At 57.9% G+C, this 25,831-nt stretch overlaps 2 protein-coding genes and 1 pseudogene across 7 annotated transcripts; 2 read left to right on the plus strand and 1 right to left on the minus strand.

Moving 5' to 3' along the window:
• LOC132364065 (uncharacterized) lies at positions 1-1,500 on the plus strand (annotated as a pseudogene).
• Positions 1,501-3,174: 1,674 nt separating this feature from the next.
• Positions 3,175-16,881, minus strand: PRKCSH (protein kinase C substrate 80K-H). Of its 3 annotated transcripts, none has more exons than XM_059918343.1 (18): positions 16,776-16,881; positions 16,298-16,450; positions 15,977-16,093; positions 15,454-15,549; positions 15,300-15,357; positions 14,264-14,381; positions 12,613-12,742; positions 7,652-7,736; positions 6,696-6,774; positions 5,885-5,971; positions 5,448-5,609; positions 5,254-5,350; positions 4,704-4,773; positions 4,340-4,429; positions 4,072-4,146; positions 3,884-3,983; positions 3,615-3,798; positions 3,175-3,489 (listed from the first exon to the last, which is right to left on the minus strand). In XM_059918343.1, exons 2-17 carry the CDS (start codon positions 16,371-16,373, stop codon positions 3,652-3,654), a joined length of 1,587 nt encoding a protein of 528 aa, XP_059774326.1. In that variant the 5' UTR covers positions 16,374-16,450; positions 16,776-16,881; the 3' UTR covers positions 3,175-3,489; positions 3,615-3,651. The 3 variants fall into 3 exon arrangements, with proteins under 3 accessions (XP_059774326.1, XP_059774324.1, XP_059774325.1); XM_059918341.1 differs by having other exon boundaries at positions 5,427-5,609; XM_059918342.1 differs by having other exon boundaries at positions 3,603-3,798; positions 5,427-5,609.
• A 382-nt stretch (positions 16,882-17,263) lies between these two features.
• Positions 17,264-25,465, plus strand: ODAD3 (outer dynein arm docking complex subunit 3). Of its 4 annotated transcripts, none has more exons than XM_059918340.1 (13): positions 17,266-17,688; positions 18,665-18,786; positions 18,894-18,971; positions 20,643-20,813; positions 20,901-21,002; positions 21,101-21,226; positions 21,451-21,573; positions 22,093-22,248; positions 23,163-23,323; positions 23,406-23,631; positions 24,234-24,389; positions 24,853-24,937; positions 25,102-25,465. In XM_059918340.1, the coding sequence occupies exons 1-13, from the start codon at positions 17,448-17,450 to the stop codon at positions 25,218-25,220; spliced, it is 1,866 nt and encodes a 621-aa protein (XP_059774323.1). In that variant the 5' UTR covers positions 17,266-17,447; the 3' UTR covers positions 25,221-25,465. The 4 variants fall into 4 exon arrangements, with proteins under 4 accessions (XP_059774321.1, XP_059774323.1, XP_059774319.1 ...); XM_059918336.1 differs by having other exon boundaries at positions 17,268-17,688; positions 23,406-23,595; XM_059918339.1 differs by having other exon boundaries at positions 17,605-17,688; positions 18,612-18,786; positions 23,406-23,595.
• The last annotated feature ends 366 nt before the right edge of the window (positions 25,466-25,831 follow it).

Genomic DNA, 25,831 nt, shown 5'->3' on the forward strand with positions numbered 1-25,831 from the left:
CACAATGAAAAAAAGGGGGGGGTGGGAGGGGAAGAAAAACTCTATTTTTGTAAAAAGGGAAAAAAGACCTCGTGGAGAATTTTTACTGGGGATTCTTGAACTTGAAAAAAAAAAAAACACAAAAAAAGACAAAAAAAAAAAAAGAAAATATTTTGGCAGGTTATGTTTACCAACTGGGGCAGGAACAGGGAGCAGGGCTTAGGAGCTGAGGGTCCACGGGGCCACACTGAGAAACACAGCCACACAAAGACACACAGGGACACACACACACACACACACACACACACACCCCAGGGATACACAGCAGCACAGACGGACCCAGAGACATGCCTCAGGAACTCCCTGGCCCAAGTCAGACACGTAGACAAACACATGTATAAACAACAGAAGACTGAAGTATGGGGCTATGTAAATGTGGCCATGGTGGACGTGGGCAAATGCGGCCACAGGCAGATGTGGACAGTGGTGAATGTGGCCGGGGACAAATGTGGACACGTGCACACGTGGACATGGGAACATTTCCACACGTGCATGTGGCCACATGGAAGTGGAGACAGTTACATTTGGACACACAAATCTAGACACCCAGTCATGGAGAAACATAGTCACAATACCCAGAGACACACAGACATGCCCACAGCATCCCTCAGGCCCAGGCGAGAGGTCACAGCCCAGACCCCAGCCCAGTCCATAGCCCACTTCCTCCAGCGAGGCCGGCCCGCCCCTCCTCCTGGCACTCAGCCCCACTCGCCCCTGCCCCAGGTTCTCTGCAGAGCTCTCTCCTGGCTCCTCAACGGTCCCTGCCGCCCACGAACACAGGCGTGCACACACAGCGTCCATGCATCCAGACACACGATACCTCGTTGTCCTTTTGGCGTCATGGTGGGCTGGAGGCAGCCCACCCAACGCTTGAGGCCAAAGGACCCCCATCCCTGGGGCTGAGCCTCCCTGGGCCGAGGCCCTGGCCCACGAGGCCGAGGGGGAGGCCAGGCCCTGAGCCTCTCCACCCAGGGCCTCCCCAGCAGCAAGTGCCCCGACAGTCCCCGCCAGGCCCCGGGGTGGATGGGCCCAGGGGCCCAGCCCCGCATTCCCTTTCCGTCCACTCGTCACCCCCTTTCAGTTTGTTGGGTTTTTCCGTCTTTCCAGATCAGTGAGGGCAGTGGACGCAGCCCCTATCCCAAGCCCCGGCCTCGGCTTCTGTCTGGACTTTCCATCCCCCTAGTTTTCACTCTTTGTAAAAAAAAAAAAAAAAAAAAAAATCCAACAGAAGCCAAAAGCCGGAGCCCCCCGGGAGCCCTTGAAGCCCCCACCCCCGCAGTGGGCCCAGTCAGAACTGAGAATGGCGAACCCCGATTTTAGCCTCAGTGCCCTTTCTGTGGTGTCCCTGCGTTTGGTGTCTGGCCATGGCCCCATCTGACTGCCCAGCTCTCTCTCCCCCACCCCTCCCGGTGTTGTTATTAAACGTCTGTGGAGCTTCTGCTGCAAGGAACAAAAAGAAAAAAAAAAAAAATCAAAAAAGCGACAAAAAACACAAACAGAAGAGAAAAAAAGCGACAAAAAAAGGAAGAGAAAAAAAAAAACAAAACCACACACACAGAAGAGATTTAAAAAAAAAAAAAAGGAAAAAAAAAAAAAACAAAAACAAAACAGACATAAACTGGCACCAGTTAACTTTCTTGTACTTTTTTGCCGAATTGAGCTTCTTGTAGTTTTAACTTATTGCTATGTTAACTATTTATCCTCCTTGTTGCCCTGTAAGGACATTTGTGTATATTTCTGTTCCTTCATCCAGTTTGCAAGTTTAAAGGAACCACGATGTTCTCTTTGTTTCTTTAAGTTTTGCCGAGACGTGGTTATGCCTAATTTATTTATAAAAGGGGAAGTGGAATCATTAAAGTAATAATAATTATTAATAACAGTAATGGTAGCCGAGCGGCGCCCTGGGGGACCTGTGCTCTGCAGGGCGGTCCCCACGGCCAGCGACGTCCGGGGTCTTAATGGGATTATTTTTGCTCGTCTTGAGAATTTTTTCAGTCCTATTTAGCTGGTGAAACCCTAGCTTGTTCTTGATACACAAACCTATTTATTCTTGTGGTTTTTAAGTCCTCCCCAACCTCCCCGCTCCCCTCCAGCAGGGCAGGCCCCGCAGCGGGTCCATCCCTCTCCCTCTGTTTTCTTGGGGCTTTCTCCCCTCTGCACTCTGCGCGCGGTGACACGTGTCCGCACGTGGGCAGCGTGGCGGAGGCATCTGTGAGCAATAAGGGCTGGGTTTGTCCCTCACCCTGGGGGGGGCCGGGCTCTGGAGAGGGGGCACCTCCCCACACCCCCTCACAGAGGCCTGAGCCCCTGCCACCCCCAAGACTGGGAGGGGACTCCTTTTTCTAAAACACAGAACTCAGCCCAGCCAGCCAGGCCCCTTTCCTGGAGGCCAGCCCCTCACCCCAGGGGAGGGGGCCTGGGGTCTTCCACATCCCTGGGAGGCAGGGGCAGGGCCCATGGGGAAGGGGCTCAGCCCCTCCAGCCCTCCCTTCATCCTGTTATTTATTTGGATGGTTTCAAATCAAGACAGAGTCCATGTTGGAGGTGATAAAGAACTGTTTAAAAAAAAAAAAAAAAAAAAGACAAAAAAAAAAAAACCAAACCCAAAACCCAACAACAAGAACACTTTGCGTTGAGTTTAGACACTATTTATTACCGGGATTACAGGCCTGGCCGCGGTAACAGACTTTTACATGGAATTGTTTAATTATTTGTACTTTTCATGCCAGAAAATAAAAGTTCAGAATCTTATGGCCTCAGATGTATGTACAACGGCGTGCGGGGAGTGTTGGAGCACGTGTCAACAGACCCGCTGTGCGGCTGAGTGCAAGCTGCTGTCCCTCTCTGGGCCTGACTCTCATCTGGAGCCTCTTGGCCTTCCCACAGCACTCTTGTGATTAGCGGGTGGGAGACAAGTCCAGGCGGAAACCCAGACAGAAGTGGCCCAGGGGCCATCTGTCCCGTGGCGCCAGGCTGTGCTGTCCACAGGGCATCTCAGGTGAGACCCCCAACTGTGGAGCCAGCCTGACGGGGAAGGAGGCCCGCACAGGCTCTGCACAGCTGCTTCCCCTGCATTTAGCCCTCTCGCACCCCTGGCTGATTCCACACCCGAGCAAAGACAGACAGACAGATGAGTTGGGGAGATCACGTTTATTGTTTAGAGGTCACAGGTCAAGTCACTCTTCCACACCAGGAGGGGAGGCAGATGCCCTGGGTGGGGGGGGCCACCAGGGCGGGGGCCCAGGGAGGGCAGGCTCCTTTATTCCACCTCTGGAGGCACCCGGGGCCGGGGGTGGCTCTGCCCCGCCTGCCCCCAGAGCAAGGGCGTGGAGCCCCACCCGGTTCCTGCCCGCTGGGGAGGGCAAGGAGACCCAGAGGGGCAAGTCTTGGTCTACAGACTGAGGGGCAGGCGGGCAGCACCGCTGGGGGCTGGTTCCACGTCTTGAGGTTCTGGGGACGCAGAGAAACCAAATGAGACAGAGACGGAGGGAGATGGGTGGGGGAGCATCAGTGCGACCTAGACCACCCCCTGCATCCTCCAGCCGAGGCGGTAAGGGTCTCACCTCCCCACCCACCTCTGGGCCGGGCCGGGCCAGGCGGGGCAGGACAGGGCTAGAGCTCATCGTGGTTGCCCTCAGCAGGCGGTTCCGGTGGTGGCTCTGGGCAGGCGGCCGGTGTCATCAGCTCCATGAGGTACTCGCAGCGGCTGGGCTCTGTGGTGCTAGTCACCACTGTCTCCTTCCCACACAGCAGGCGCACCTGGGGCGGGTGGCGGGCAGGCGGGGCTCGGGCAGGCTCGGCGGGCCTGGGTCCCCCGTACCGGCCCCACCCACCGGGCACTCACAGTGGTGGAGCGGTTGGGACCCTGCCAGCAGCCCGTGCCCTGCTCATACTTCATGGCGCTGAACTTGTCGTGGTCGGGGCCAGCCCACGAGCCCCAGGTGCTGCGGGAGAGTGGGGTGCTGAGGGGGGCCGGCCGGGCAGCCGGGGGGACCAGGGGCTGAGAGGGGGGCCCAGCCTGAGCCCACTCACCCGAGGCTGGTGGGGGAGCCACCGAGTTTGGGTTTCTGCGAGACGAGCTTGAAGGGGCAGAGCCGGTAGACGTACCTGTCACAGGATGGGGTGCGTGGGTGGGGGGGACCCGGCCCCAACCTCCATGACATCCCCCCCCTGGCAGGGGGCACACAGGTACCTCAAACTCCAGTGACTGCTCCTAAGCCCACCCCCCTCACTCCCCCCATCCTTGCTCAGGCCCAGGACCTCCCAGCCCCCCCACCCCGCCTGTCCGTGGGGGACGCACTCATTGGTGGTGAGCTCGTAGCACTGGCTGTACAGGTAGGCAAACTCGCCGTTGGGACCAAAATCAAAGGAAATCTCCTGCTCCAGGTTCCTAAAAGGCGAGGCCAGGAGCTTAAGGAGCAGCTGGGGACGCCCCAGCCCGACTCAGGACAACACAGGAAGGCCCACTCCGGTGGCAGAGGGCCTCTTGGGGGCTGGGCTCTGCTCCCCATCACCTGGGGACCCTCCCAGCAGGAGCCACTGCCACCTTGCCCGAGGTTGCCCGGGCGACTCCCCATGACCACCTCCCCTGGGGAGCCCAGCAGCAGGCAGCTGTGGGGCCAGTGGAGACATGGCCTTGCTGCGGCCACACAGGCACCCCGTACCTGATGGACTCCTCCACGTCCTTCAGGGACCGCTCGGCCTCTTCAAACTTGTTGCGGGCCTCCTGGGCAGCTGGTGGGGGCAGGGAAGGAGGTCAGAGGTGCCCCTACTCCCAGCCAGGAAGAGAGGGAAGGGGATGCCGCAGACACGCCGGCTTCCCCCAGCCCCCCGGGCCTGCTCTGGGCGAGGACTGGGCCCAGGAAGACCCTGTGGGCCTCGCCAGCCCCAGGGCAGACCCCACCCCACTGCCTGGGCTCTCGGCTCCCGAGGGAGCAGGGCCGGGGCTCCCGGGGCCCAGCCCCGGCTCCTCACCTGCCAGGGGTGAAACAAACAAGCAACAGCCCGTGAGGAGGCAGGAGGGCCCCTGGGGCCAGTGGAGGTGGTGCTAGCCCTCCCCAGGCCCCAGAAGCCCCCCTCCAGGCCACCCGAAGTCCCCTGGGCTTGCTCGGGGCCAGCCCCAGCCCGCCTCTGGGAGCAGGTAAGGCCTTTTCTTGGGCCCCTGCAGGTGCAGGCGATGCGGAGGCGTTCACCCCTCCCAGGCTCCACCCTCACCGTTGATGAAGGCCTGTGTCTGCTCATCGTAGGGCGGCATTTTGTCCTCCTCTGTGGGGCTGGCTGTCTGGGGGGGCACGACTGGGGATGGGGTCTCCTGGGGGGTGGGGGGGACAGAGTCAGCGAGTGACCCCACCCCGGCCCCATCACTCCTTTCTCCCCTGAACACACACCTTGGGCTGCTCCCCCTGCACCTGGGAATCCTCTTCCTCCCCCTCCTCCCCCTCCTCCTCCTCCTCTGTCTCCTCTTCTTCCTCGTCCTCCTCCTCTGTGGGCTGTGAGGGCACCGGGGGCTGCTCCTCCTTGGGCTCCGTCAAGTCGGGTGCAGAAGGCGACGGCCGGTCGGTGGGCAGCACCTGGCAGACGTGTGGAGCAGTCAGTGCTGTGGACTCGGGAGTCCACCTCCCACCCCCAGGGCTTGGGTCCAGGCCTCGTGTCTCTAGCCCTTCCCAGGAGCCTGGCGGGAGGGAGGGACAGACAGCTGGGGGCGGGGCAGCCTCTGTGGAGGGGGTGGGGTTGCCCAGCTGGCCAGGGTGGCCCGACGCCAGAAACAGAGGCTGTTCCCTCTTGAGGCATCGAGGGGCGGGGGGAGGGGGGGCAGGACCACATCCCTTCCCCTCCCCCCACTGACCTCGGACCGGTACTTGTCCCGGATGGCAGCCCAGATGCGGTCAGAGAAGGAAGCGGCATCTGTCTGCGTGTCTCCCCCGAGGAGGGTCTGTGTGCGTTATGTTGGGGTGGTGTCAGGAGCAGGACCTCCACGTGCCCCCCTGCACCCCAGGCACTCTCGGAGGGGGTGGGGGGGGCCCTCAGGCCGTGGTGCCAGGCACAGCACGCCCTGACCTCCCATGGCCAGGCCGGGGCCAGGCCGGGTGAGGCGCGGCGGCCAGAAGGGGGCAGCACAGGCCTGTGGGAAAGGAGGGGGGCCAGAGAGGTGTCGGGTGGGGACTGGAGAGACCAGGGAGGGAAACTGAGAGGCAGGGGCACCAGAGGTGCCCAGGCCCTCGGAGACAGAGGCAGAGGGGCAAGGGGGCGCAGTGGGGACCAGCAGGGCAGCGATGGACGGGGGACCAAACCAGCAAAGACAAAGAGCTACAGGCCCAGCCGTGAGGAAGGTGAATCAGGTACGGGCGCTTGGCGGAGCAGGTGGGGCACGCGTATGCGGAACCTGGTCCATCCCGATCAGACAGCCCTGGGCGCCTGCGCGACCCCACCAGGTCCCAAAGGGCAGGGAGAAGCGGCCCCGGGCGTCTGCCCCCCTGCTCGCTCACAGGGCCTGGCCGCGTCAGCCACGGTGGGCACCCCAGCGGCCCTGGCCTGCGGCCAGCGGGGCACCGTCCATGGGAGTAGCCCACGGCCAGCCTGTCTTGGGGCCCCTGGCCCTGAGGTCACCGTGGGGCAATCCCCTCCAGGAGCCCCAAGTGAAGGGGCCGGTTGGGTACCTGGGCTTCCCCTTCTGACAATGCCCCGTCCCCATCTGTGTCCAGCTCCGGGTGGGTCTGCAGCTCGGCCACGGAGACCCTGCAGGGGCACAGGCAGAAGCCAATGGAGGGGTGAGCCCGCCGCCCCCTGCCAGGGCCCCCCCCACGAGAACTTGCTTCAGGACCTTGGGGCAGGGAGGGGAGAGCAGCAGGAAGCTGAGAAAAGATGAAGTCTGGGGTTCGGCCCCCTCTGGCCCCCACCCCCCAGGAGAAGCAGCCACCCCGTCCCCGCCCTCCTACCCCCTCCTGAGGCTCCACAACCCTGAGGGGCTCAAGGGAGGGAAGGACACAGGGGTGGGACTAGGAGATACCTGGACAACCCTGTGTCCCCAAAGACCCAGCTTCCACTTCCTCCCACCCTTAGAGCCCAGCACATCGAAACTGCCCTTGGCCTGGCGCCCTCCCCCCAGCCAAGCCCCAATACCCACAATGGCCCAGGCACCACATCCTGTCCCTCCACCCACACCATCGCCAACCAGGGTGTGGACTGCCCCCGCCCATTCTGCCCCCTTGGTCCCTCCGAAGTCCCATGCCTCCCACCAGGGGGCTGCCCAGCCTCCTCGTTCCCGACAGCCCACCGTCCACCGAGCCCTTTGCCTGGGGTCAGCCGCCAAGTTCAGGGGTGCAGGTGGGATTCTGACTTTCACCAAAGTGTCCCAGGCCACAGAGTAGGCTTGTGAAAAGTAATGGGATCCCTAGTCCCCTCGCCCAGCTCCTTCAGGGAGTGGTTTCCCTCATCTCCTCCCGGGGTTGCTCTAGACCCATCTTATACATGAGCAAGCAGAGGCTCCTTTAGAGAGGGCTTGGGACCAGCTCGGGCCCTGGGGGCCCCAGGGCGAGGAGGTGGGCTCTGGCTGGTTTCTAAAGGCGGGGAGTGGGAGGAGGGGGCCCAGGGCAGGCAGCGCCGGCACACTCACGCCCCATCCATGTCATCGTCCAGCTCCTGGAAGGCACTGGTCGCCAGCTCCTGCTCCCGCTGGGCCTTGGAGGCGGCCAGCTGCTCTGTGGAGGGACCAGCCCCATCATCCTCTGCACCGCCTACAGCTCCCGCCACCCCAAAATCTGCCCTCCCCAACGCCCCAGGGGGGCCACTGTATGCCCGGCCCTCCACTGGGTGCCGGGGCCCTGAGTCAGGCCGCTATGGGGGTGGGAGCAAGGAGATGACAAGGGCTGGCCGGTGCAGGGGCAAGGGGGCCAAGGAGGTAGGAAGTGCCAGATTTGGGGGAGATCCTGAGGGGCTCTGCAGATGGTTTGAACGATCGGTGACTGTGAGGGGCAGGCGGGGGACCGTGCATTAGGTTTGCCATGTCCGGGAGGCCCCCACGGGAAGAGGCCAAGCAGGAAAAAGGTCAGGGGACGGAGACTGGTGTGGGGGGGCAGCCAGGCGAGGGAGATGTCCTGGGGGCCCAGGGGAGTGTCTCGGGAGAGGGGAGAGGCCACCTGCACGGAGAAGGGGAACTGGGCGCGGCCAGTGGACACAGGGCCTCAGCCCCATATCTGCTCTGATGGTCCCTCCTCTGCCTGTCTGTCTCCTCACCAGCCGGCTCAGGTGGGGTTCAGGAAAGCAGCCACAAGGGCAGCTCCATTACGAAGCTCAGCCCTCTACATCAGGACAAGTGGCCTGTGTCCCAGGAGACCCCACAAGACCCCAGCAGACTCAGCCGACACCGTCCTCACAGATGAGGGCCTGAGGCTCAGGTGGATGAAGGGACCTGCCCATGGGCATCCAGCTGGCGAGGGGCAGAGGCGGGGGCCCAAGCCGGGCCGTCTGCCTCCAGGGCCCGTGCTCATCCCCACCACCCTCTGGAAATCTGGGTCAAACCCTGGCATGTTACCCTTGAACCTGAGTCGGCAACTCCATGCTGAGAACTCGGGCTAAGGGAAACGGCACACGAGTACACCCAGCCTTGTGTAAAAGGACGCTCGCCGTGGTGTAAAACAGTGGAAACAGAAGCAAAGAAAGGGCAAGAGTGAATTCACTTTTTTTCTTCTTTTTTTTTTTTTTTGGCCGCTCTGCGGCATGCAGGATCTTAGTTCCCCAACCAGGGATCGAACCCACAACCCCCTACAGTGGAAGCGCAGTTTTCACCACTGGGCCACCAGGGAAGTCCCTGAATTCACTTTCTAACACATGGCCCAGCAAGAAAACACCAGGAATCTGGCACCAAAGATGAATGATAAGAAAACGCCGGCAACTTCAGTCACAAAGGGCCAACGCCCTAATACACAACAGGCGTTTACAAACAATGAAGACCAGCACTGTGAACCTGATAGAAAAAAATGGCACCTGGATTAAATAAATCCTGCCAGGGTCATACACTGGAATAGACACAACTGTTAAAAGGAAGTAGGAAAAATAAAAATAAAAATAAATAAAAAAATAAAAAATAAAAAAAAGGAAGTAGGGTCCAGACACAAGGCTACAATGTGGGTGACCCTTGACAACACGATGTTCGGGGAAAGAAGTCAGTCACAAAGGCCACACACTGCCTGGTTTTGTTGATATGAAACGTCCAGAACTGGAAAATTCATAGAAACAGAAAGCAGATGAGTAGTTGCCAGGGGCTGGGGGGTGGGGGGATGGGGAGGGACTGCTTGATGGGCATGGGATTCCCTTTTGGGGTGATGGGAATGTTCTGGAACTAGATAGCAGAGATGGTTGCACATTGTGGATGTACTTGATGCCACTGAACTGTACTCTTCAAATTGGCTGAAATGGTAAATTGTACATTTTGTGGATTTTACCACAATAAAAAAAAAGTGAAGGGTCAGAGTGAAAAAAAAGGAAATGAGGTACACGTAGACATAGCACAACACCCATACACCATGTAGACCAGTGCTGTCCAAAAGAACGTTCTACAAAGATGGACATGGTCTACATCTGCTGGCGAAAACGACAACCACCAGCTACACGTGGCCATTGAGCACTTGAAGTGTGGCTTTGGGGTCGACACCCAGAGTTACTACCCTCTGAAGAATTGCATCTCTGCCTGGGATGGACAAGAAAGGTCTGGAAGGTTTCACATCTCCTGGTAGAGGTTAACCTGGAGGAAAACTCTCTCCCTTTCTACTTTACTACTTTCAGGATTGTTACCCCAAAAAATCTTTTTAACGGAGAATATGGAAGTCAGATGGAATATTTTAAATCACATGGAAACTAGGAAGAAATAGAGCAGGGAACTCCCAGCCTTCTTTCAAGGCCCCAGTCACATCCCACGTCTCTCACACACACTCACACACCCCACCTCCGATGATCTGGCCTTGGAACTCATACCACCCTTAAAAGTCCGAGCTGGGTGACCCCATGTTGTGCCTGGCCCTTGACAGGTCTGACTTGGTCACCAGCTACTCACTCCAAAACTCAAGAGGACAAAGAAAGTAGAAGCAATAAGACCCCAGCAAAGGAGGGTGATTCCAACCCTCAGCTTTACCTTTCCAGCAAACAACCCCACCTGCTTACAATACCCCTCCTCCATTTCCCTGTGAGCAACCACCCACCGACTCTCAGGCCTGACCAATCAGAACCTGTGCTGCACCTCCTGGCTCCAGGGATTGGTTCATGGGCAGCCACGTGACCTGGGACAAGCCAATAGGAGCTTGCCCTGGAATTTGTGTTGGGACTTGTGGGAAAGTGGTATTCTCTACTTGCTGGGGCTGCTGAGCCAGAAGGAAATAAACCTAGTGCTGCCTGTGGTTGTGCTGGCACAGGAGGGCAGAGCCTGCCTGGGAGGGAAGCCCACAGAGAAGGAGGCAGAGCCCAGAGGTGGAGGGAGGACTCGTGCCATCCAGGGAGCCTAGGGTCCCACTGGGCCTAAAGCTTCCACTTTTTATGAAGTGGGTTCAAGTTGGGTTTTTGTCACATGTGATCAGAAGGGCTGATCTCAGGAAGGAAGCTGGAAAGTCTTTGTGGAGGCAGTGCCATCTGAGGGCTTGGGGCACAGTGGGACAGACTCACTGATCTGCTGCTCCCATTTCAAGGTGAGCAGGGCTGCAGGACGGGGCCTCATGTGTCACTGCTGAGCACTGGGCCTAGAGTCCTCTAGACACCTCTGTGTCTGCAGTGGGAATGGCTGGAGCAGAGGCCTGGGAGCAATAAAGGGCAGCAGTTTCAGGGAAAAGGCAATCAGACCCATGTGGTGAGTGCACAGGGTGCAGCGCAGGGAGAAGTACTCGACTTCTCAACGCCGGGGGCATCGTAAGTGGCCCAAATGCTGTCCCACCCAAGGCACTGGGGAGCCAGGAAGACTGCTGGGCAGAAGAATGGCTTGGCCTGATGGAAGGAGGCCATCAGGAGGCCAGGGCAATGCTGGGCCCTGAGCCAGGCAGGAACAGGCAGATGACTCAAGCCTGCAGTTAAGGGACAGGGTCTGCAATCAGAGAGATTTGGGCATCAACCTAGCCGGGCAAGGCCTCAGCTTCCTCATCTGTGAAACAGGGCTACGTCTGGGTGCAGTTCATAGGGAAGGGAGGCAAGAGCAACACGATGATCCTGATGAAACAAGCACTGGGTGCTCTGGTCCAGCTATCATCAGTGTGGGAGAGAATATCAGTGTCTTTATCAGGGGTCGGAAAACTTTACTGTAAAGAGCCCAATGCTAAATACTTTAGGTTTGGCAACCCATAAGGTCTCTGTTGGCAACCACTCGGCTCTGTAGCTGTATCACAAAAGCAGGTGATGTTAGGTAAATAAAAGGGAGAGTCTCCTCTCACTCTCCCACATGGCCTCCTTGCTGCTCCTTAAAAACTAGACAAGATGCTGCCTCAGAACCTTTGCACCTGTTCCCTCTGCCGGCACTCCCTCCCTCCCTCTGCGGGCAGAGGGCTTTCTCTGTCTTGGTCAATCCTGTATTGCTGGCACCTGGGGTGTACCTGGCACATGACAGGTACACAGCAAATGCTTGTTAGATGAATGACTGAATTACTGATTACGAGAAATCAGGGCAGAGATAGCAAAGGAAGGAAGAACGCAGCAGATGCTCAAAGAGATGGATGAGATCACAGAATGGCCTCAGAGAGAAGACTGCCAGTTCCTGGTCACCAGCCCGGTGACCAGCTGGAGCCACGCCTCCAAATCCTCCCAGCAATGATTGGTCTTTTAACTGGCCTGGAATGGGTTTCTGTCCCCCCTCTCCCTTCTATCCTCCTTCCACCATGTGCCCCTGCACAGAGCAGACTGAGAACAAATGCCAAGGCTTCAGATTTCCCATAATGGCAGCACAATCTACCAACAGCAAGGAAATGCTGGACAAAGCATAAGAAAATCATCTTATGCTTAGAAGATCATCTAAAACCAACCAAGACAGTAGGAGTTTCCAGGGCCAAGAGGAAATCAAGAAAGTAAAAGAGTATGGAAGCCGCTTTCACCCTAAGGGATTTTGCCAATCCTGGCAAATGTGGATGTCTATTTTGGTAACTTGTGAGGGAAGAGAAATGAAAATCAAAGTCCAAGGTGACTCCCCTCCAGCATAACTGTGACCCCACGGGGCTCCCCTCAGGGATAAGCTGAGCCAGAAATTACCCAGCCTATGCTCAGACCTCAGCTCACACTGCCTGAGAGGCTGGAAGAATCTCCAGCCTTGAATTTGGATTCAAGGTATCCCTGAATGGTAGTGCTCAGAGATGGCAGAAAGAAAAGCCCCTCCTCTCTAGAGAAGGACCTCTCATCCTAGACTGCAAGTTACCCCTATTAATGACTTTTAAACACAGTGACCAACACACAGTCAAAGATAGCTGGGCACGCGGGGAACTAAAGTGCCATGATTTAAAAAATCAGCAAAACCACAGATGAGAGATAACAAGCAAGAGGCTCCTGGGCCCAGACTCTTCCCAGCCAGGAGCCCAGGGCAAGTCACGGCCACCCTGGGACATAGTGATGTACCTTCCCACAGCTTCCGGTGCTGGTCCTTGGCCTCCTTCTCTGGCTTCTCAGCTTCTTCCTTCAGTGTCCGCAGCAACTCCACCTGGTCCTCCAGTGACTTCTTTCCAGCCTGCAGCTCAATGAGCTTTTTCTGGGTAGGCAGAAGACAGGGGCCAGCTCTCTTCCTGTTCCACCCTCTTCCTCACAGACTGCCATCTCCCTGCCTCTATTTCACAGGGTGGCCACAGAATCTTTTCAAAATACACACCCCTCTCTGGGTCTCCCCCTTGCTGTGGTTCCCTGCAGCCCACTGGAGAGAAACCCAAAGACGTCAATGTAGCCCCCGAGGCCCTGCATGACCAGGCCCCTGCTCACCTCTCCAGCCCCATCCACCCCACTGCTATCTTAAACTCTAAGATCCAACTGCCCTGACAACATTCAGAGCCCCACTCTCTGCCTCCAGTTCTTCACACATGCTTTCCTTCTGTCTGGAACACTCTGCCTGGCTAACTCTGAATTACCCAACAGATTTCAGTTTAGATGGAGGCCTCCTCCTCCAGGAAGTCTTCCCTGCTTCCTACCCTCCAAGACAGGTTAGGGGAACAGAAGGACCAGGCAAGAGTCTTCTCTATACCTTACAGCCCCGAACATCCCTTCTCCCCTCAGCCCTGGCTATCACTTTGTCTGTGTGTCCCTCCCACTAGCTGATGCACTCTTGAGGCAGTTCCACCTCTAGTTCCACGTTTGCTTCTAGTCACGATGCACGAGCCCAGTGCATCCTGGGCTTCTGTGGCTATTTCAAAAAGGAGTGTGTGTGCTGGGTGGACTCCAGCCTAGGGATGGGGGTCCCAAGCTGTAGGGTCTTAGCCCAAGCCCGCACAGGATCACTTTCCTCCCAAGACCTCAGCCTGGTCTGCTGCCAGGATCCTCCCACCTGCTCAGGAGGGCAAAGATCACCTGGAGCCAACCTCACCATGTGGCTCCCCCAGTATCCCCTAAACTCAGGAAGTATCTCACTGGCCCTGAATTCACTGCCCCATGAACTCGGGAGGTACCGCACTCGCCAGGCCATGGGGGTGGGAGAGAAAAACCTGGAAGCTGCCCAGGGCAGAGAAACAGAGCTGGAGCCCTTACTCCAGCTCCTGACTCCTGGGTCAAGCAAGAGCCCAGGAGGAGTGTTGAGGACTCTGACCCATCAAACAGCCAAGGGGGTGGCAGACAGGGGAGGGAGAGACACACCCCTGGGGGTACACCCTCTTCTGGCCCCCCCAGCACCCACCCTATTGAACTAACCTGACTGCGACTGACTGACCCCCATCTCGAGTCCTCCCCCAGACTGGCAAGCCATGTAGCCATTAGCCCTAACTTACAGACGAGAGAACCCCGGGACCGGGTTGCAGAGGTGTCCCTCCTGTCCTAGGGGCAGCAGAGCTCCTCCGAGCCCACTTCAGTCTGCGCCCAAGGCCCAGGTCGATGCCTGTACTGGCTGCCGCCCACTTGGTACCCGCTTAAGCGACGACTAAATGCCAAGTGGACAAACGAGTGAATCAAGGCGCAGAGAGACAGTAACCGGCCCCAGGACACCACGAGTCGGGAGCAGACATCAACCCCAGCCGGCCTCCTCAGCCCACACCTCCAGGTTGTCCTGGGTCAGCCCCACCAGGCCCCTCACCTGCTTCTCCTCTCGGGCCTTCTTCCAGTCCTCAATTAGGATCTTCTTCAGGCGGAACCCCTCGCGGGTCACCTCCGCCATCTGCTGTAGAGTCTCTCTCTCCTTACGGCCCTTCTCTCTGTGGGGAGGAGACACACGGGCACGATGGGGTCGGGAGCACTTAGCATCCACCAGGTCTGCTTCTTCCAAAAGGGTTCAACCCCCATGCCTTCACACCCCCTATGCGGGCAAAGACAGGAGAGCCAACCCTCCTCCCCCCACCTCCCCAGGCTCTCTTGGCCTCAGGGTCCCTCATCCCTGTCCTTGTGGGGAAGGACAACGCGCAGGGTTCGTCCACCCTCAGGGTCGGGGAGGGACTGGGGGGTGCTGGGATGTGGGGCTGGAAGGTGGCTCCCAAGAGAGGGAGGAGAGAAAACCACAGAAGTCCTGCCTGACCCTGCAGACCCCCAGACACAAAGGGCAATCTGGCCGGTAAGCACTGTTCTGCTTAATCCACTCTCTATTTAAAAGATCTTCCATCAAAAGAGTTTACATGAGTATTGGGACTCTCAGCTTCTTTGAAAAACAAATCCAGCCCTGCCACCTGCCCTCAACTCACAGGAGTGGAGGGCAGCTGTGCCTTTAGATGTCACAATCCCACCACTCCCTACTGCCTTATACGCAGCCTGTTTAGATTACCCGCCTGTGGGCATTTCAGTTTTCAGGTCCTGCTGCAGAGCGGAGCAGTTATAAGCATGCAGTCTCAAGTTAGACCGACCTGGGTTCGAGTCTCGGCTCTGCTATCTCCTAGCTATGTGACCCTGAGGAAGCCATTCTCCTTTCTAAGCTTAAGCTTCCTCATCTGTTGTTAGGCAAACTGCACCTGCTTCCAGGCCAGAGAGGAAATTGCTGATGGAGCATTCACAAGGCACCTGGCACAGGGTGAGCACTCAGTACACAAAAACAGAAAAGAGAGGGAACCTGATTCACCCAGTGGGGCAAGGCAAGGTCTGGGGTGGGGGGGATGGGGAGGTGGGGGGGGGTGTCACCTACGTACTTGCAGGTGTTCTCACAGACGATCCCGCTGTTGTATTCGTCCGTCCCGTCGCAGCAGTCTGAGGGCAGAGGTGTGGGCACCATCGGACCCGGCAGTGCCTCTTCCCTCCCTCCACCCAGCACCCTGTTCCCAACCCCAGGGTGAGCTCATTCACCACAAACTCCATCGTTGACCCATCTGGAAGAGATGTACAGGGGCTTGTAGCCAGTGTTGGTGCAGTGGAAGCTGCCGTTGGGACAGGCGGCTGTGCCTGGGGGGAAGAAGGGAGGGAGGGTTTGTGGGGTGTGCTCAGAATCCAGCATGTCACACCCACCGCGTACACAGAAGGAACAAGGAATGTGAGAGTAACTGATCCCAAGTAAGAGGAGCAAAGAGAGCTGCACGCTCGGGGCCTGAAACAAAACTCTCCAGTGCTCCCTCCTGCCTCTCCTCCCTGAGGCCCTCAGAACAGGGCCCAGCCAACCCCCTCCCCCTCCCCCTCCCCCTCCGGGCTCCCACAGCACCTCCCGCTCTCCTCACCAAACCACTGACCACTCGCGTCTGTGCCCGCTTCCCCCCACTCAACAGGGAGCTGTCTGAGGACAGGACTGGGTCTGTTTTGCTCACCGCACAGGACCTGGCACTCACCAGCGGCTCAATAAATGCATGATGAATGAACGAATGAAGAAAGAGCTCACCTGGTTCATCTGAGCCATCCTTGCAGTCACAGTAGTCGTCATTGACCTGATCAAAAGGGACACTGGCAGAGCCATCCAGGCAAGTGAAAGGCTTGGACTCGTCGTAGAAATGATGGTCTGGGGAGGGGGGCAAGGGGCTCAGCCCAGAGCAGGAAGAGGCCCTTTCCACCCAATGGCTCCTCTCCCCCCACCCACCAGTTGAGCATTGCCACCTTCCCTGCCCAGAGACCAGAACACTGAGACCGAAGGCTGTTAAGTGCCTCTCCCAGGAGCCTCCCACACCCCACCCCCACCTCTGGCCACCTCCAGTAGCCGACTCACTGGTGAGGGAGACGCCCCGGGGTCGCTTGACCTCCACGGCCCAACACATGGGCAGCAGCAGCAGCACTAGTAACATCTCGCTGGAGCCTCGGAAGCCGGAAACGGGTTCTGTCAGAGGAAGGAGGCTGCTGGGAGATGCGCTGTGCCGTCGCGCTGCAGCAAGAAAGGGGCGGCAGGTCAGTGGGAGAGGGCGACCTCCAGCCGAAGGAAGGCACCTCTCCCTCCAGCCAACTGGATTCCTCCATCACTTCCGCGCAATGAGGGCTCATTTTGCTTCCCATACTGGGGGCGGGGGGGGGGGTGGTCTCCCCAATCCTGCCCAGTGGAGGGGAATCTCACTTGGCCCAAATCAATGGTGGGGGGGATCTCAAAACCTCCGCTCCCCATGAGTAGGGGGTGGTTAGCTATCCAATTCCCGCCTTCGACTGCCCCCAAGAGGAAATTGGGGTGCCCTCCCGCCCACTAGTTCACCACCTACACGAGGCTGGGGCAAAGGTCAATATCCACCGCGCCCCCCGACCCAGCAGCCAACTGTTCCTCCTGCAGAAAGAAAGCGGAAGTGTGTGGAAGCATCACTTCCGGTATCACGCTGCGCTCCCTGAACGGCGGTTCGTGGCCGCCATGTTGTGAGTGGCAAGTGGCGGGGCCGGAACCGAGACGGCCATCTTGGATAGGACTGTGAAGCCTTAAAGGGAATAGTTCTGAAGGTTAGCGCTTAATGGCGGCGCAAGGGGCCTCCATCTTGGGAGTGTCGGGTTCTGCAGCCGGAACAGAAAGTTCCTGAAAAACGCCCGCGAACCGCCTCGGCGGGGTTGGGGTGGAGGGGTGGGGAGGAAAAGGGATGAGCACGTGACTCCAAAGTACCCTCCCCCATCTTTCTGAGGAGCTGGTCCGCTCTGTCCCCTATTGGGACCGCCCCTCAGCTCGGCGTCAGCCAATGAGAGCCGTAGATTGGAATGCAGGCGATTTCCTTGGGAGCGCTGGAGGGAGGCGGAGAAGGTTACCTAGCAACCGGAGATGCTGCGAGGCCCCGCCAAGCGGTAGACAAGTGCATTCCCAGAGCCCGAGGAACAGGAGCTGACGGATCCCGGACAGAGGCAATTCCTAGTGGATCCCCTAACCCCCAGGGATTCTTGGCCTCAACCCAATCATGACGTCTCCCCTGTGCTGGGGGGCCTCCGCCAACGCCATGCCTTCTCAGGACCAGATTGCAGCTCCCTCCAAAGTCAAGGGCAGTCAGGCTCAGATCAAGCCCTACCACCCTCGAGGCAAGGGCTCAGTGCAGGCCTGGCACTCACTCCATTCCAAGGCGGCACCTTTCCACGCCAGCGAGGGGAAGTCCGCTGTGCACACGCAGGTGGCTGAGTTACAAAGGAAGATACAACTGTTAGGTAAGATGGCTCCAGAGGGCACAGAAGGGTCAAGAGTCAACAGTCCTCCGACCTGGCAGGAGCGTTTCACTGGCGTTCATCCAGTGGCCAGTTTCTGGAGGCAAAAACTCATACTTGTTCATGGTTTTCTTCATCTTTCTTGTAAAATTTTTCCTGAGCTCAGAACTGACTGGACTGCATTTCATACTTTTATGTAATTTCAACTCTTCTATCATGCATGGAGTGGTAAAGAATATAGATTTCTAGAGCTGGATTTTCTGGGTTCAAATCCTGGCTCTACATATACTAATTGTTTGACTTTCAGGGACTAAGAGTAACCTAATTGCTCTCAGTCCAACCATGAAATGGGGATAATAACAGTACAACCTTATAGGTAGTTGAAATGTGTAAGGTGCTTAGAACAGTGCCTAGCACATAGTAACACTATAAAGTGTGAACCAGTAGTTCTCAATGGAATAGGGCTATTTTGCAATGTCTGGAGACATTTTGGTTTGTCACATTGCGGGGGGGGAGGGGGTTACTGGCATCTAGTGGGTAGAGGCCAGGAATGCTGCTCAACATCTGACAATGCACAGGACAGCTCACCACAGCAAATAATTATCCATCCCAAAAGTCAGTTTTGCCAAGGTTGGGAAATCCTGGTATAAACCATTATTGTTTTATTATTAGGAGATAATTTTGCATAGTGGTTGAAGGTATGGGCTGGGGAGTCCAACTGCTTGTGACCTTGAACAATCTAAAAAGCCTGAGTCTCCTCATGCGTAAAATGGGTATAATATGTATATAGATATGTACCTATTGGCACACGCTGTTTGATACCTAGAAAATTATTAGTCCAGCATCCAACACATAACAAATGCTCAAAGTGAAATACTGTTACAATGTTAGGTTGACAATTACTAAAAGGTCTTCCCTCTGGGAAGTCCCCCCTTCCCATGATGCTCTGCTTCTGCCTGCCCACCTAACATGACCCCAGAGGGTGACCGGAAGGCTTTTTATGAGAGCACCCAGTGGAACATCAAAAAGAATCAGGAGACCATCAAGCAGCTCCATGAGGAGACCAGGGCGCTGCAATTACAGTTGACAGACCTGCTCCAGGTGAGGTTGAAGAGGCTCCAGGGGACGGGAGCAGCTCCAGGGGCAGAGCAACACCCCAAGTAGAAGTGGCCTGAATCAGTAGTGTGACTGGGCTCTTCTCTCTGCAGGGAGATGAGAAAGTGATCCAGGCAGTGATTCGGGAATGGAAATCAGAGAAGCCATACCTGAAGAACAGGACAGGCCAGGTTTGCCCCACTCCCATTCCACTGACCATCTCCCTTCATTTCCAGCCTGGGTCCCCACCCGACTGGCCTCCCTGCTCACTATCTCGCCTCTCCAATCCCTTCTCCACGCCTGGCGCCACTCATTTATTTCTAAATCTTTATCACGCACCTACCATGTGCCTGGCATGGTTTTAGGTGTTGGTCACCGTGAGGTGAAAAAAACAGACCATGTCCCCACTCCCCAAAATCTCATATCTTGGTGGAGAAAACAGACGCCCCCCCACCCAAAAAAAAAAAAAAAAAGAACAACAAATACAGAAACAAAGTAATTCCCAGTGGTGACAAGAGAAACAAATAAAACAGACTGACTTAACTAGAGATGGATGGGGGCAGGGGTTTGCCTTTTAGACTGCAGGATGGGGGTCTTTACTTTCTCTAAGAAGGTGATATTTGAGCTGAGAATGGGACAGGCAGGTAATGATCTGGGGAAAAGCGTTCCAGGCAGATGGAATAGGAAGTGCAAAGTCCCTAGGGTAGGAACAAAAGTAGAGTGTTGGAGACACAAAGGAGGTAAGTGTGGCGGGATGGTAGTGAGTGAGGGGGGCTCTGTAGGAGGTGAGGTCAGGGAGGTCAGCAGGGGCAGAACTCTGCAGCAGCCTTCACTGCAAGAGTGCAGATTTTATACTAAGAATCAGAGAAATGGAAGATGGGCTGTGAGGAGGCAGGAATAGAAGCCAGGAGGAGGTCAACCAGGTGAAAGATGGGGTTGGCTGCACTAGGACAAAAGGGGTAGAAATAGGAAGAAAGAGATCTCTCTGGAGGAACCTTTGAAATAGAACAGAGAATTGCTAACAAACTGGGTGCGGGTGGGAGAGAAAAAGAGAAGGTGAGGATGACATCAAGGTTTGGGACTTGAGCACCTGGAAGGGTGGAGCTGCCATGAGCTGAGATGGGGAAGATTCGAGAAGGGCAGGTTTGGGGAAAGATCAAGGACATAGTTTTGGACACGATGGTTTTCAGCTGCCTGTGGAAACATCTGGAAGGCAGTGTAGATATGGATATACGAGCCTGCAGTTCAGGAGGGAGGCTGAATTGGGGTGTCTTCAGTGTGTATGTGACTTTTGAAACCCTGAGACTGGATAGGATCCCCAAGGGGCTAAGGTTGGTCAGAGGAGAGAAGAGCCTCTTCAAAGGCAAAGGAGATGGAGAAGGGGCAACCAGGGAGGTGGGTGGAAAACCAAGGAGTGGGGGTCCTGGAAGCCACAAAAAAGGAGAATCTGCAGGAGGAGGGGGATCAACCAGGTCAGACGCTACTAAGAGTCAGGGGAGATGAGAACCAAGATATAGGAGAAGGGGGACTTCCCTCGTGGTGCAGTGGTTATGAATCCGCCTGCCAATGCAGGGGACACGGGTTCGATCCCTAGTCCAGGAAGATCGCACATGCCACGGAGCAACTAAGCCCGCAAGCCACAACTACTGAGCCCGCAAGCCACAACTACTGAAACCCACGTGCCTAGAGCACATGCTCCATAGCAAGAGAAGCCACCACAATGAGAAGGCCACGCACCGCAGCAAAGACCCAACACAGCCAAAAAATAAATAAAATTAAAAAAAAAAAAAAGAAAGATATATGAGAAGGAAGGAAGGACTAGGTGAGGGGTTCAGGCCCCTGCTCTTGCTCCCCTCCCTCAGCAGGCCCTGGAGCACCTGGACCGCCGGCTGAGTGAGAAGGTGAAGCAGCTGAATGCTCTTCGGTACCAGCTGGGGCTGCGACAGAAGTGGCTGGAGGAGCTCCAGCTGCAGCACAGTCTGCGTGAGCTGGAGATGGCAGAGGCGAAAGATAGCAACACAGAGGTGGCCAAGGTGGGGCCAGTGAGGTCTGCAGAGGCCTTGATCCTGGGGGAGGAATTGAGGAGGGAAGGGACCCAGCCCAGCCTTGCTTCTCTCTAGACCATGCGGAACCTGGAGAACCGCCTGGAGAAGGCCCAGATGAAGGTGGAGGAGGCCGAACACATCACCAATGTGTACCTGCAGCTCAAGGCCTATCTACAGGTAGGGACCAGGGCGACTGGGGGTGGGAGGTGGCAAGTGGGAGGGCCAGCCTTGTTAGGGACAGCGGTCACAGGCCTGCCTCATCCCTCATGCCCCAGGAGGAGAGCCTCCGCTTGGAGAACCGGCTGGACTTCATGGAGGCTGAGGTGGTGAGAACGAAACACGAGCTGGAGGAACTGAACCTAGTGAATCAGGAGGCGCTTAATGCAAGGGACATCGCCAAGGTGCCAGCCCGTTGGGTCCTGGGGGGGGGTCCTGCCCCCCGACCCCCGATGCCGCCATGGTCTTCTGGTCCCAGCATCTGAACCTCAGCTGTCCCGGAACCCATCCCATCTCTCTCCCAGGACCCCACAGCCTGACCCAGCTGTCTAGAGTTGGGCCTGCGGCTCTGGCCCAGATCCCGGATAGGTGCCAGCAGGTCCTGCTGTCCCCCTTTCCCACCCTCTAGAACCAGCTGCAGCATCTGGAAGAGACAGTGTTCCGAGAGCGCAAAAAGCGCGAACGCTACCTAACAGAGTACAAGAAGCGCGCGGAGGAGAGGAAACTGCAGAACGAACGCATGGAGCGCAAGGTGGGCGCACCAGGGGTACGGGGCTGCGACGACCCCAGCCTGCTCCTGCTTAGATGCGGCCCTACTGGGTCCGGGGCCGCGCCACAACGTCGGCCCAGGCCCTAGACCCTTCGGCAGTTCTGACGTTTCTCCTGACTCCGCCCCCATCTCCACTAGATGCCAGGGCTCGTCTCACATCCCTGACCCCGCCCTCCAGCCCTCCCCTTACTCTCAGGTCGATCCTCCTCCTTCCCCACAAGACTTGCCTGTGTCGGAAATTTGATCCTGCCTCTAACCCGCCCCTTACCCGACAGGCCCCGCCCCCGCACCCTGGACCCCCGTCCCTCTGCGCTGCTTCTGAGGCCTCCCTTTCTCGACCAAGGCCCCGTCAAGCACTCCTGACCCCTGCCTGGGTGCCCTTACCCACGCCTGGGCCCCACCCCCTCCCGTACTCCAGTGCGGATACTTCCCCAACCCCCGCGGCCTCGGCCCTAAGCCCTTGTCTGCGAGCTGACGCCGGCCCTGACCTCAACCCACCAGCAGACCCAGCGCGAGCAGGTGCTGCTGCAGTCCGACGACAGGCTCCAGGACAGCGTGCACTCCAAAGAGGAGGAGCTGCGGCGGCGCTGGGACATGTACCAGATGGACGTGCTCTTCGGCAAGGTCAAGGACGCCACCGGCGTGGCGGAAACGCACGTGAGTGCTGCCCTCGGCCCTCCCAGCTCCCAGACGCCCGAGCTGAGCCTGGGAAGCCAACACACCCAGCCTCGCCTTTTTGCCGGGTCAGTTCCTCAGCACACAAAAGACACCCCTTCTTCCTCCAGCTACTGCCTCATTTCTCCGCTACCTCTCTCAGCAAAACCCACACGAGTTATCTACACTGGCCATCGTCCTCTTCTGTTCCTGCTTACACTGGTGCTGACGTCTTTGACATATCAGCTCTAGGAGAACTATGAGTGTTTTCTCTCTGCTGTGTCTCCAGCACCCGTAGCAGGGTCTGGGCGCAGTAAAATGCCCAGTGCCAGCCTCAATCCCAGAGAAACTGGGCCCTTGCTCTGGGGCCCACGCTTGGCAGCGTCTTCCTTGAAATTTTCTAAGACTTTATGTCCCCAGCTGGTGAACACTAATTCCCCTGGATCCCTGTCGGGTTTCTCCACTTACGGCGCTCTCCAACCCACTCCTCCCCCTATGGGGTAGCCTCCGAGGAGTTCCAGGACTTGGACATATGGGGTCATCTGGAGCACTGTGGCCAGGTGCCTTTCCCGGCCGTATTTCCTCACGGGAGTGGGCAAGATTCGCTGCCAGAACGTTGCTGATGTTGATTTTGGAAAACAGCTGTGCTCACTATCACTGCCCCGCAATCCGATTTTGGCTGATTCAATTTCCTTATATAGACAAGGAAGGGCCCGCAAAAATCATTTCTTCGGGGTTGCACCCCCTCGAGGCAGCCCTGGGTCAGACTCACAGAGCGTCTAAACACCATTATGCAGAAGCCATCATCTCAGCCACTTGTCCTGCGTGCCCGGGGGAAAGAAGGGGGGGGGGGAGAAGGAGGAGTGCACCCCTGCCTGCCCCAGCCCTGGCTCTGACTCGGGCTGCGCGGCCCCCAGGCGGTGGTGCGGCAGTTCCTGGCACAGGGCGACACCTTCACGCAGTTGGAGACGCTCAAAAGCGAGAACGAGCAGACGCTGATGCGACTGAAGCAAGAGAAGCAGCGGCTGCAGCGGGAGCTCGAAGACCTCAAGTACTCAGGGGAGACCGTGCTGGTGAGGTGAGGTCCCGGGTGCCCGAGGGCGAGAGTGGGGCCTGCGGGGTCGGTGGAGCTCCAGTGGCGGCCTCCCTGCCCCCCGCAGCGAGCAGAAGCTGCAAGTCGAGTTGCAGGGACGCATCAAGGCGGAGGAGCAGCGGCGGGCTGACACACAGGATCGGCTGGAGCTTGCCATGCGGGCAATGCAAATGACCAAAGAGGGCCTGGAACACCTGTCTGGCAAACTGAACCACGTCCTAGTGGCAGGCCCCGCCCACGAGGAAGCCCCGCAAGACGTGAGAGGCGGTGCCAGCACGCAGCTGTGGGGTTCTGCCCCGTAGCCCGCTCAAGAGAACCCACCGCAGGCCCTGTCCAGGACATGAGAGGCCTGGACACAGGGGAAGCCTCAACCCACTCCTGAGTCTCCACCCCACGTCTCAGGGGGCACCCCCTTACTCCTCAAGAGGCCCAGGACTTTAGAGACCCTGTCCCATTTCAAGTCCCGCCCCCATGGGAAAGTCCCACTTAGCCCCCCCCCCCCCCCACATACACACACCCACCCAAAACTTCAGAGACCCCGCTCCAATCCTGGAGCGACCACAGACAAGAGAAGCCCCACCCTGCCCGCAGCAGAATCCCATTTCTTAAGGTCATCCGGCAATGGCCTCTCTCCAGTTAGTATCCCTGCCCTCCCACTAAAAGACTCCCCCCGCCCCCCATCCCTTGGCTTGGGTCTCTGGAATTCAGAGGCAATTGCCTCATAAGCATGGCCCTTGACCACAGAGTCCCGACCCCACAGAGGATAGCACCACTCTGGTTGGTGGCCCCTAACTTCAAAGGCCTGGTTCCTGAGGAAAAGCCCCGCCCCTGGGTGGACCCTGCCCCCAGAGGCCCCGCCCCCTCCCAACTCACCTGGTTCCGCCCCCGGGTGCAGGAGGCCGGCCGCTTCGCAGGAAAGGAGCTGGATCCCAAGGCAGGTGACTATCTGCCCAACCTCCTGGGCCTCGTGGAGGAAAAACTGTTGAAGCTACAGGCGCAACTCCAGAACCACAACGTGCCAGAGATGCTGCGCCACATCGCCGACCGCGAGGTACTCCTTCAGCCAGGGGGTGGGGCTGAGGGTGCAGGGGCTGGGGCGGAATACCAGGGGGTCGGGGCATCCCCCTGGAGACCAGAGAGGAGGCCGAGGGGCCGGGAATGGGCCTTAGGGACAAGGCGTGAGGTTTAAGGAGCTAGGGATGAACCACGGGAGTTTCCAGAGGGCCCTGGCGGGCCAGAGGTCAAGGCTGGGGGGATCAAGGGTCGGGCCTCGAGAGGACAAGAGGTGGGACCTAGAGACCACGAGCGGGCCTGGGGGGGGAGGGGGGGTGGGTATCAGGATGCACGCTGAGAACAAATGACGCAGCAGCGACCAAAGAAAACTTTACAGGAGTGGGCAGAGGTGCTGAATGGAATCAGGTTATGTCTCAGAGTGGGGTGGGGAGGAGGGGGAACGGACTTCGCTGCAACCTCTGCCCACTCACACTCTTCTTCCCCGCTCCCCCCTCCCCCAGTTCTACTCCAGCCTAGAGGGAAAGCTGCCGATGTACAACACCCGCATCGCCCTGCCTGTTGCCGGTCGCAAGGACAGGTTCTTCGGTCTGTACGGGCAAGGAAAGGGGGCGGGGCCGGGGGCCCAAGCAGAGCATTGGGAGGTGGTCAGGGGCCGGACCTAGGGCCAAGGTGGTGGTGGGATGGTAAAGGCTGGGAAGGAACATCTGAGCCGGGAATGGGAACCTTGATCCCCTCATCGCCCTTTGCAGACGAAGAGGAGAGTGAGGACGAAGACAACGACGTGGTGACCCGCACGGCGCTCAAAATGCGTTCCCAGAAATTAATCGAATCCCGCAGCAAGAGGCGCGGTCGTTCGCGGAAGTCCTAGACTCGCCCTCGCGCCCACCTGGCGTTTCCGGACCCCTGCGGAGCCCCCAAACCCCTCTGGGCCCAGCGGCGGGCCCACAGGGCCCCTTCAAGGGTTGAACGCGGCCCGGACAAGGGAGCAGAGCGGGCGGGCGGGCGATGCCCGGAGTAGAGAAGGGGGCTGGGCTGCCGGACGTTCCCACAGTAAATCTCCCCATGCTGGTCCGCGCCGGCCTCGGAATCGCGCATTAAAGGTCAACCACCAGCCCCCTGAGTATTCGCCTCTCCTTGATCCGGCACCACCCCATAAACGGCTGCCCCTCAAACCAGGGCCACAGATTCAGCCCCCTCCGACCTGGGGAGTGATGACTCCCATAAGCTAGGGACACAGATTGAGCTCCCTCCGCCCCTCCAGAGAAATGAGAAATACCTCCACACCTGGGAAGGACCAACCCTCCCCGTCTGAGCAAGCGGACTCTCCTTCTGAGGACGCAGACCTGTACCCCACTTAGCTATACACATTAGCTCCTCCACACCTGGGGACCGAAAAAAGAGCCCTCCCCTGGGAGAGAGAGAGGTGTCCTTTCTCCCGGGCTCAGACTGATACACATTTATCCGGAGAGCTCGGACCTC

The sequence above is a fragment of the Balaenoptera ricei genome, chromosome 3, assembly GCF_028023285.1.
Source record: "Balaenoptera ricei isolate mBalRic1 chromosome 3, mBalRic1.hap2, whole genome shotgun sequence".
In the NCBI taxonomy this organism is placed as follows: domain Eukaryota; kingdom Metazoa; phylum Chordata; class Mammalia; order Artiodactyla; family Balaenopteridae; genus Balaenoptera; species Balaenoptera ricei.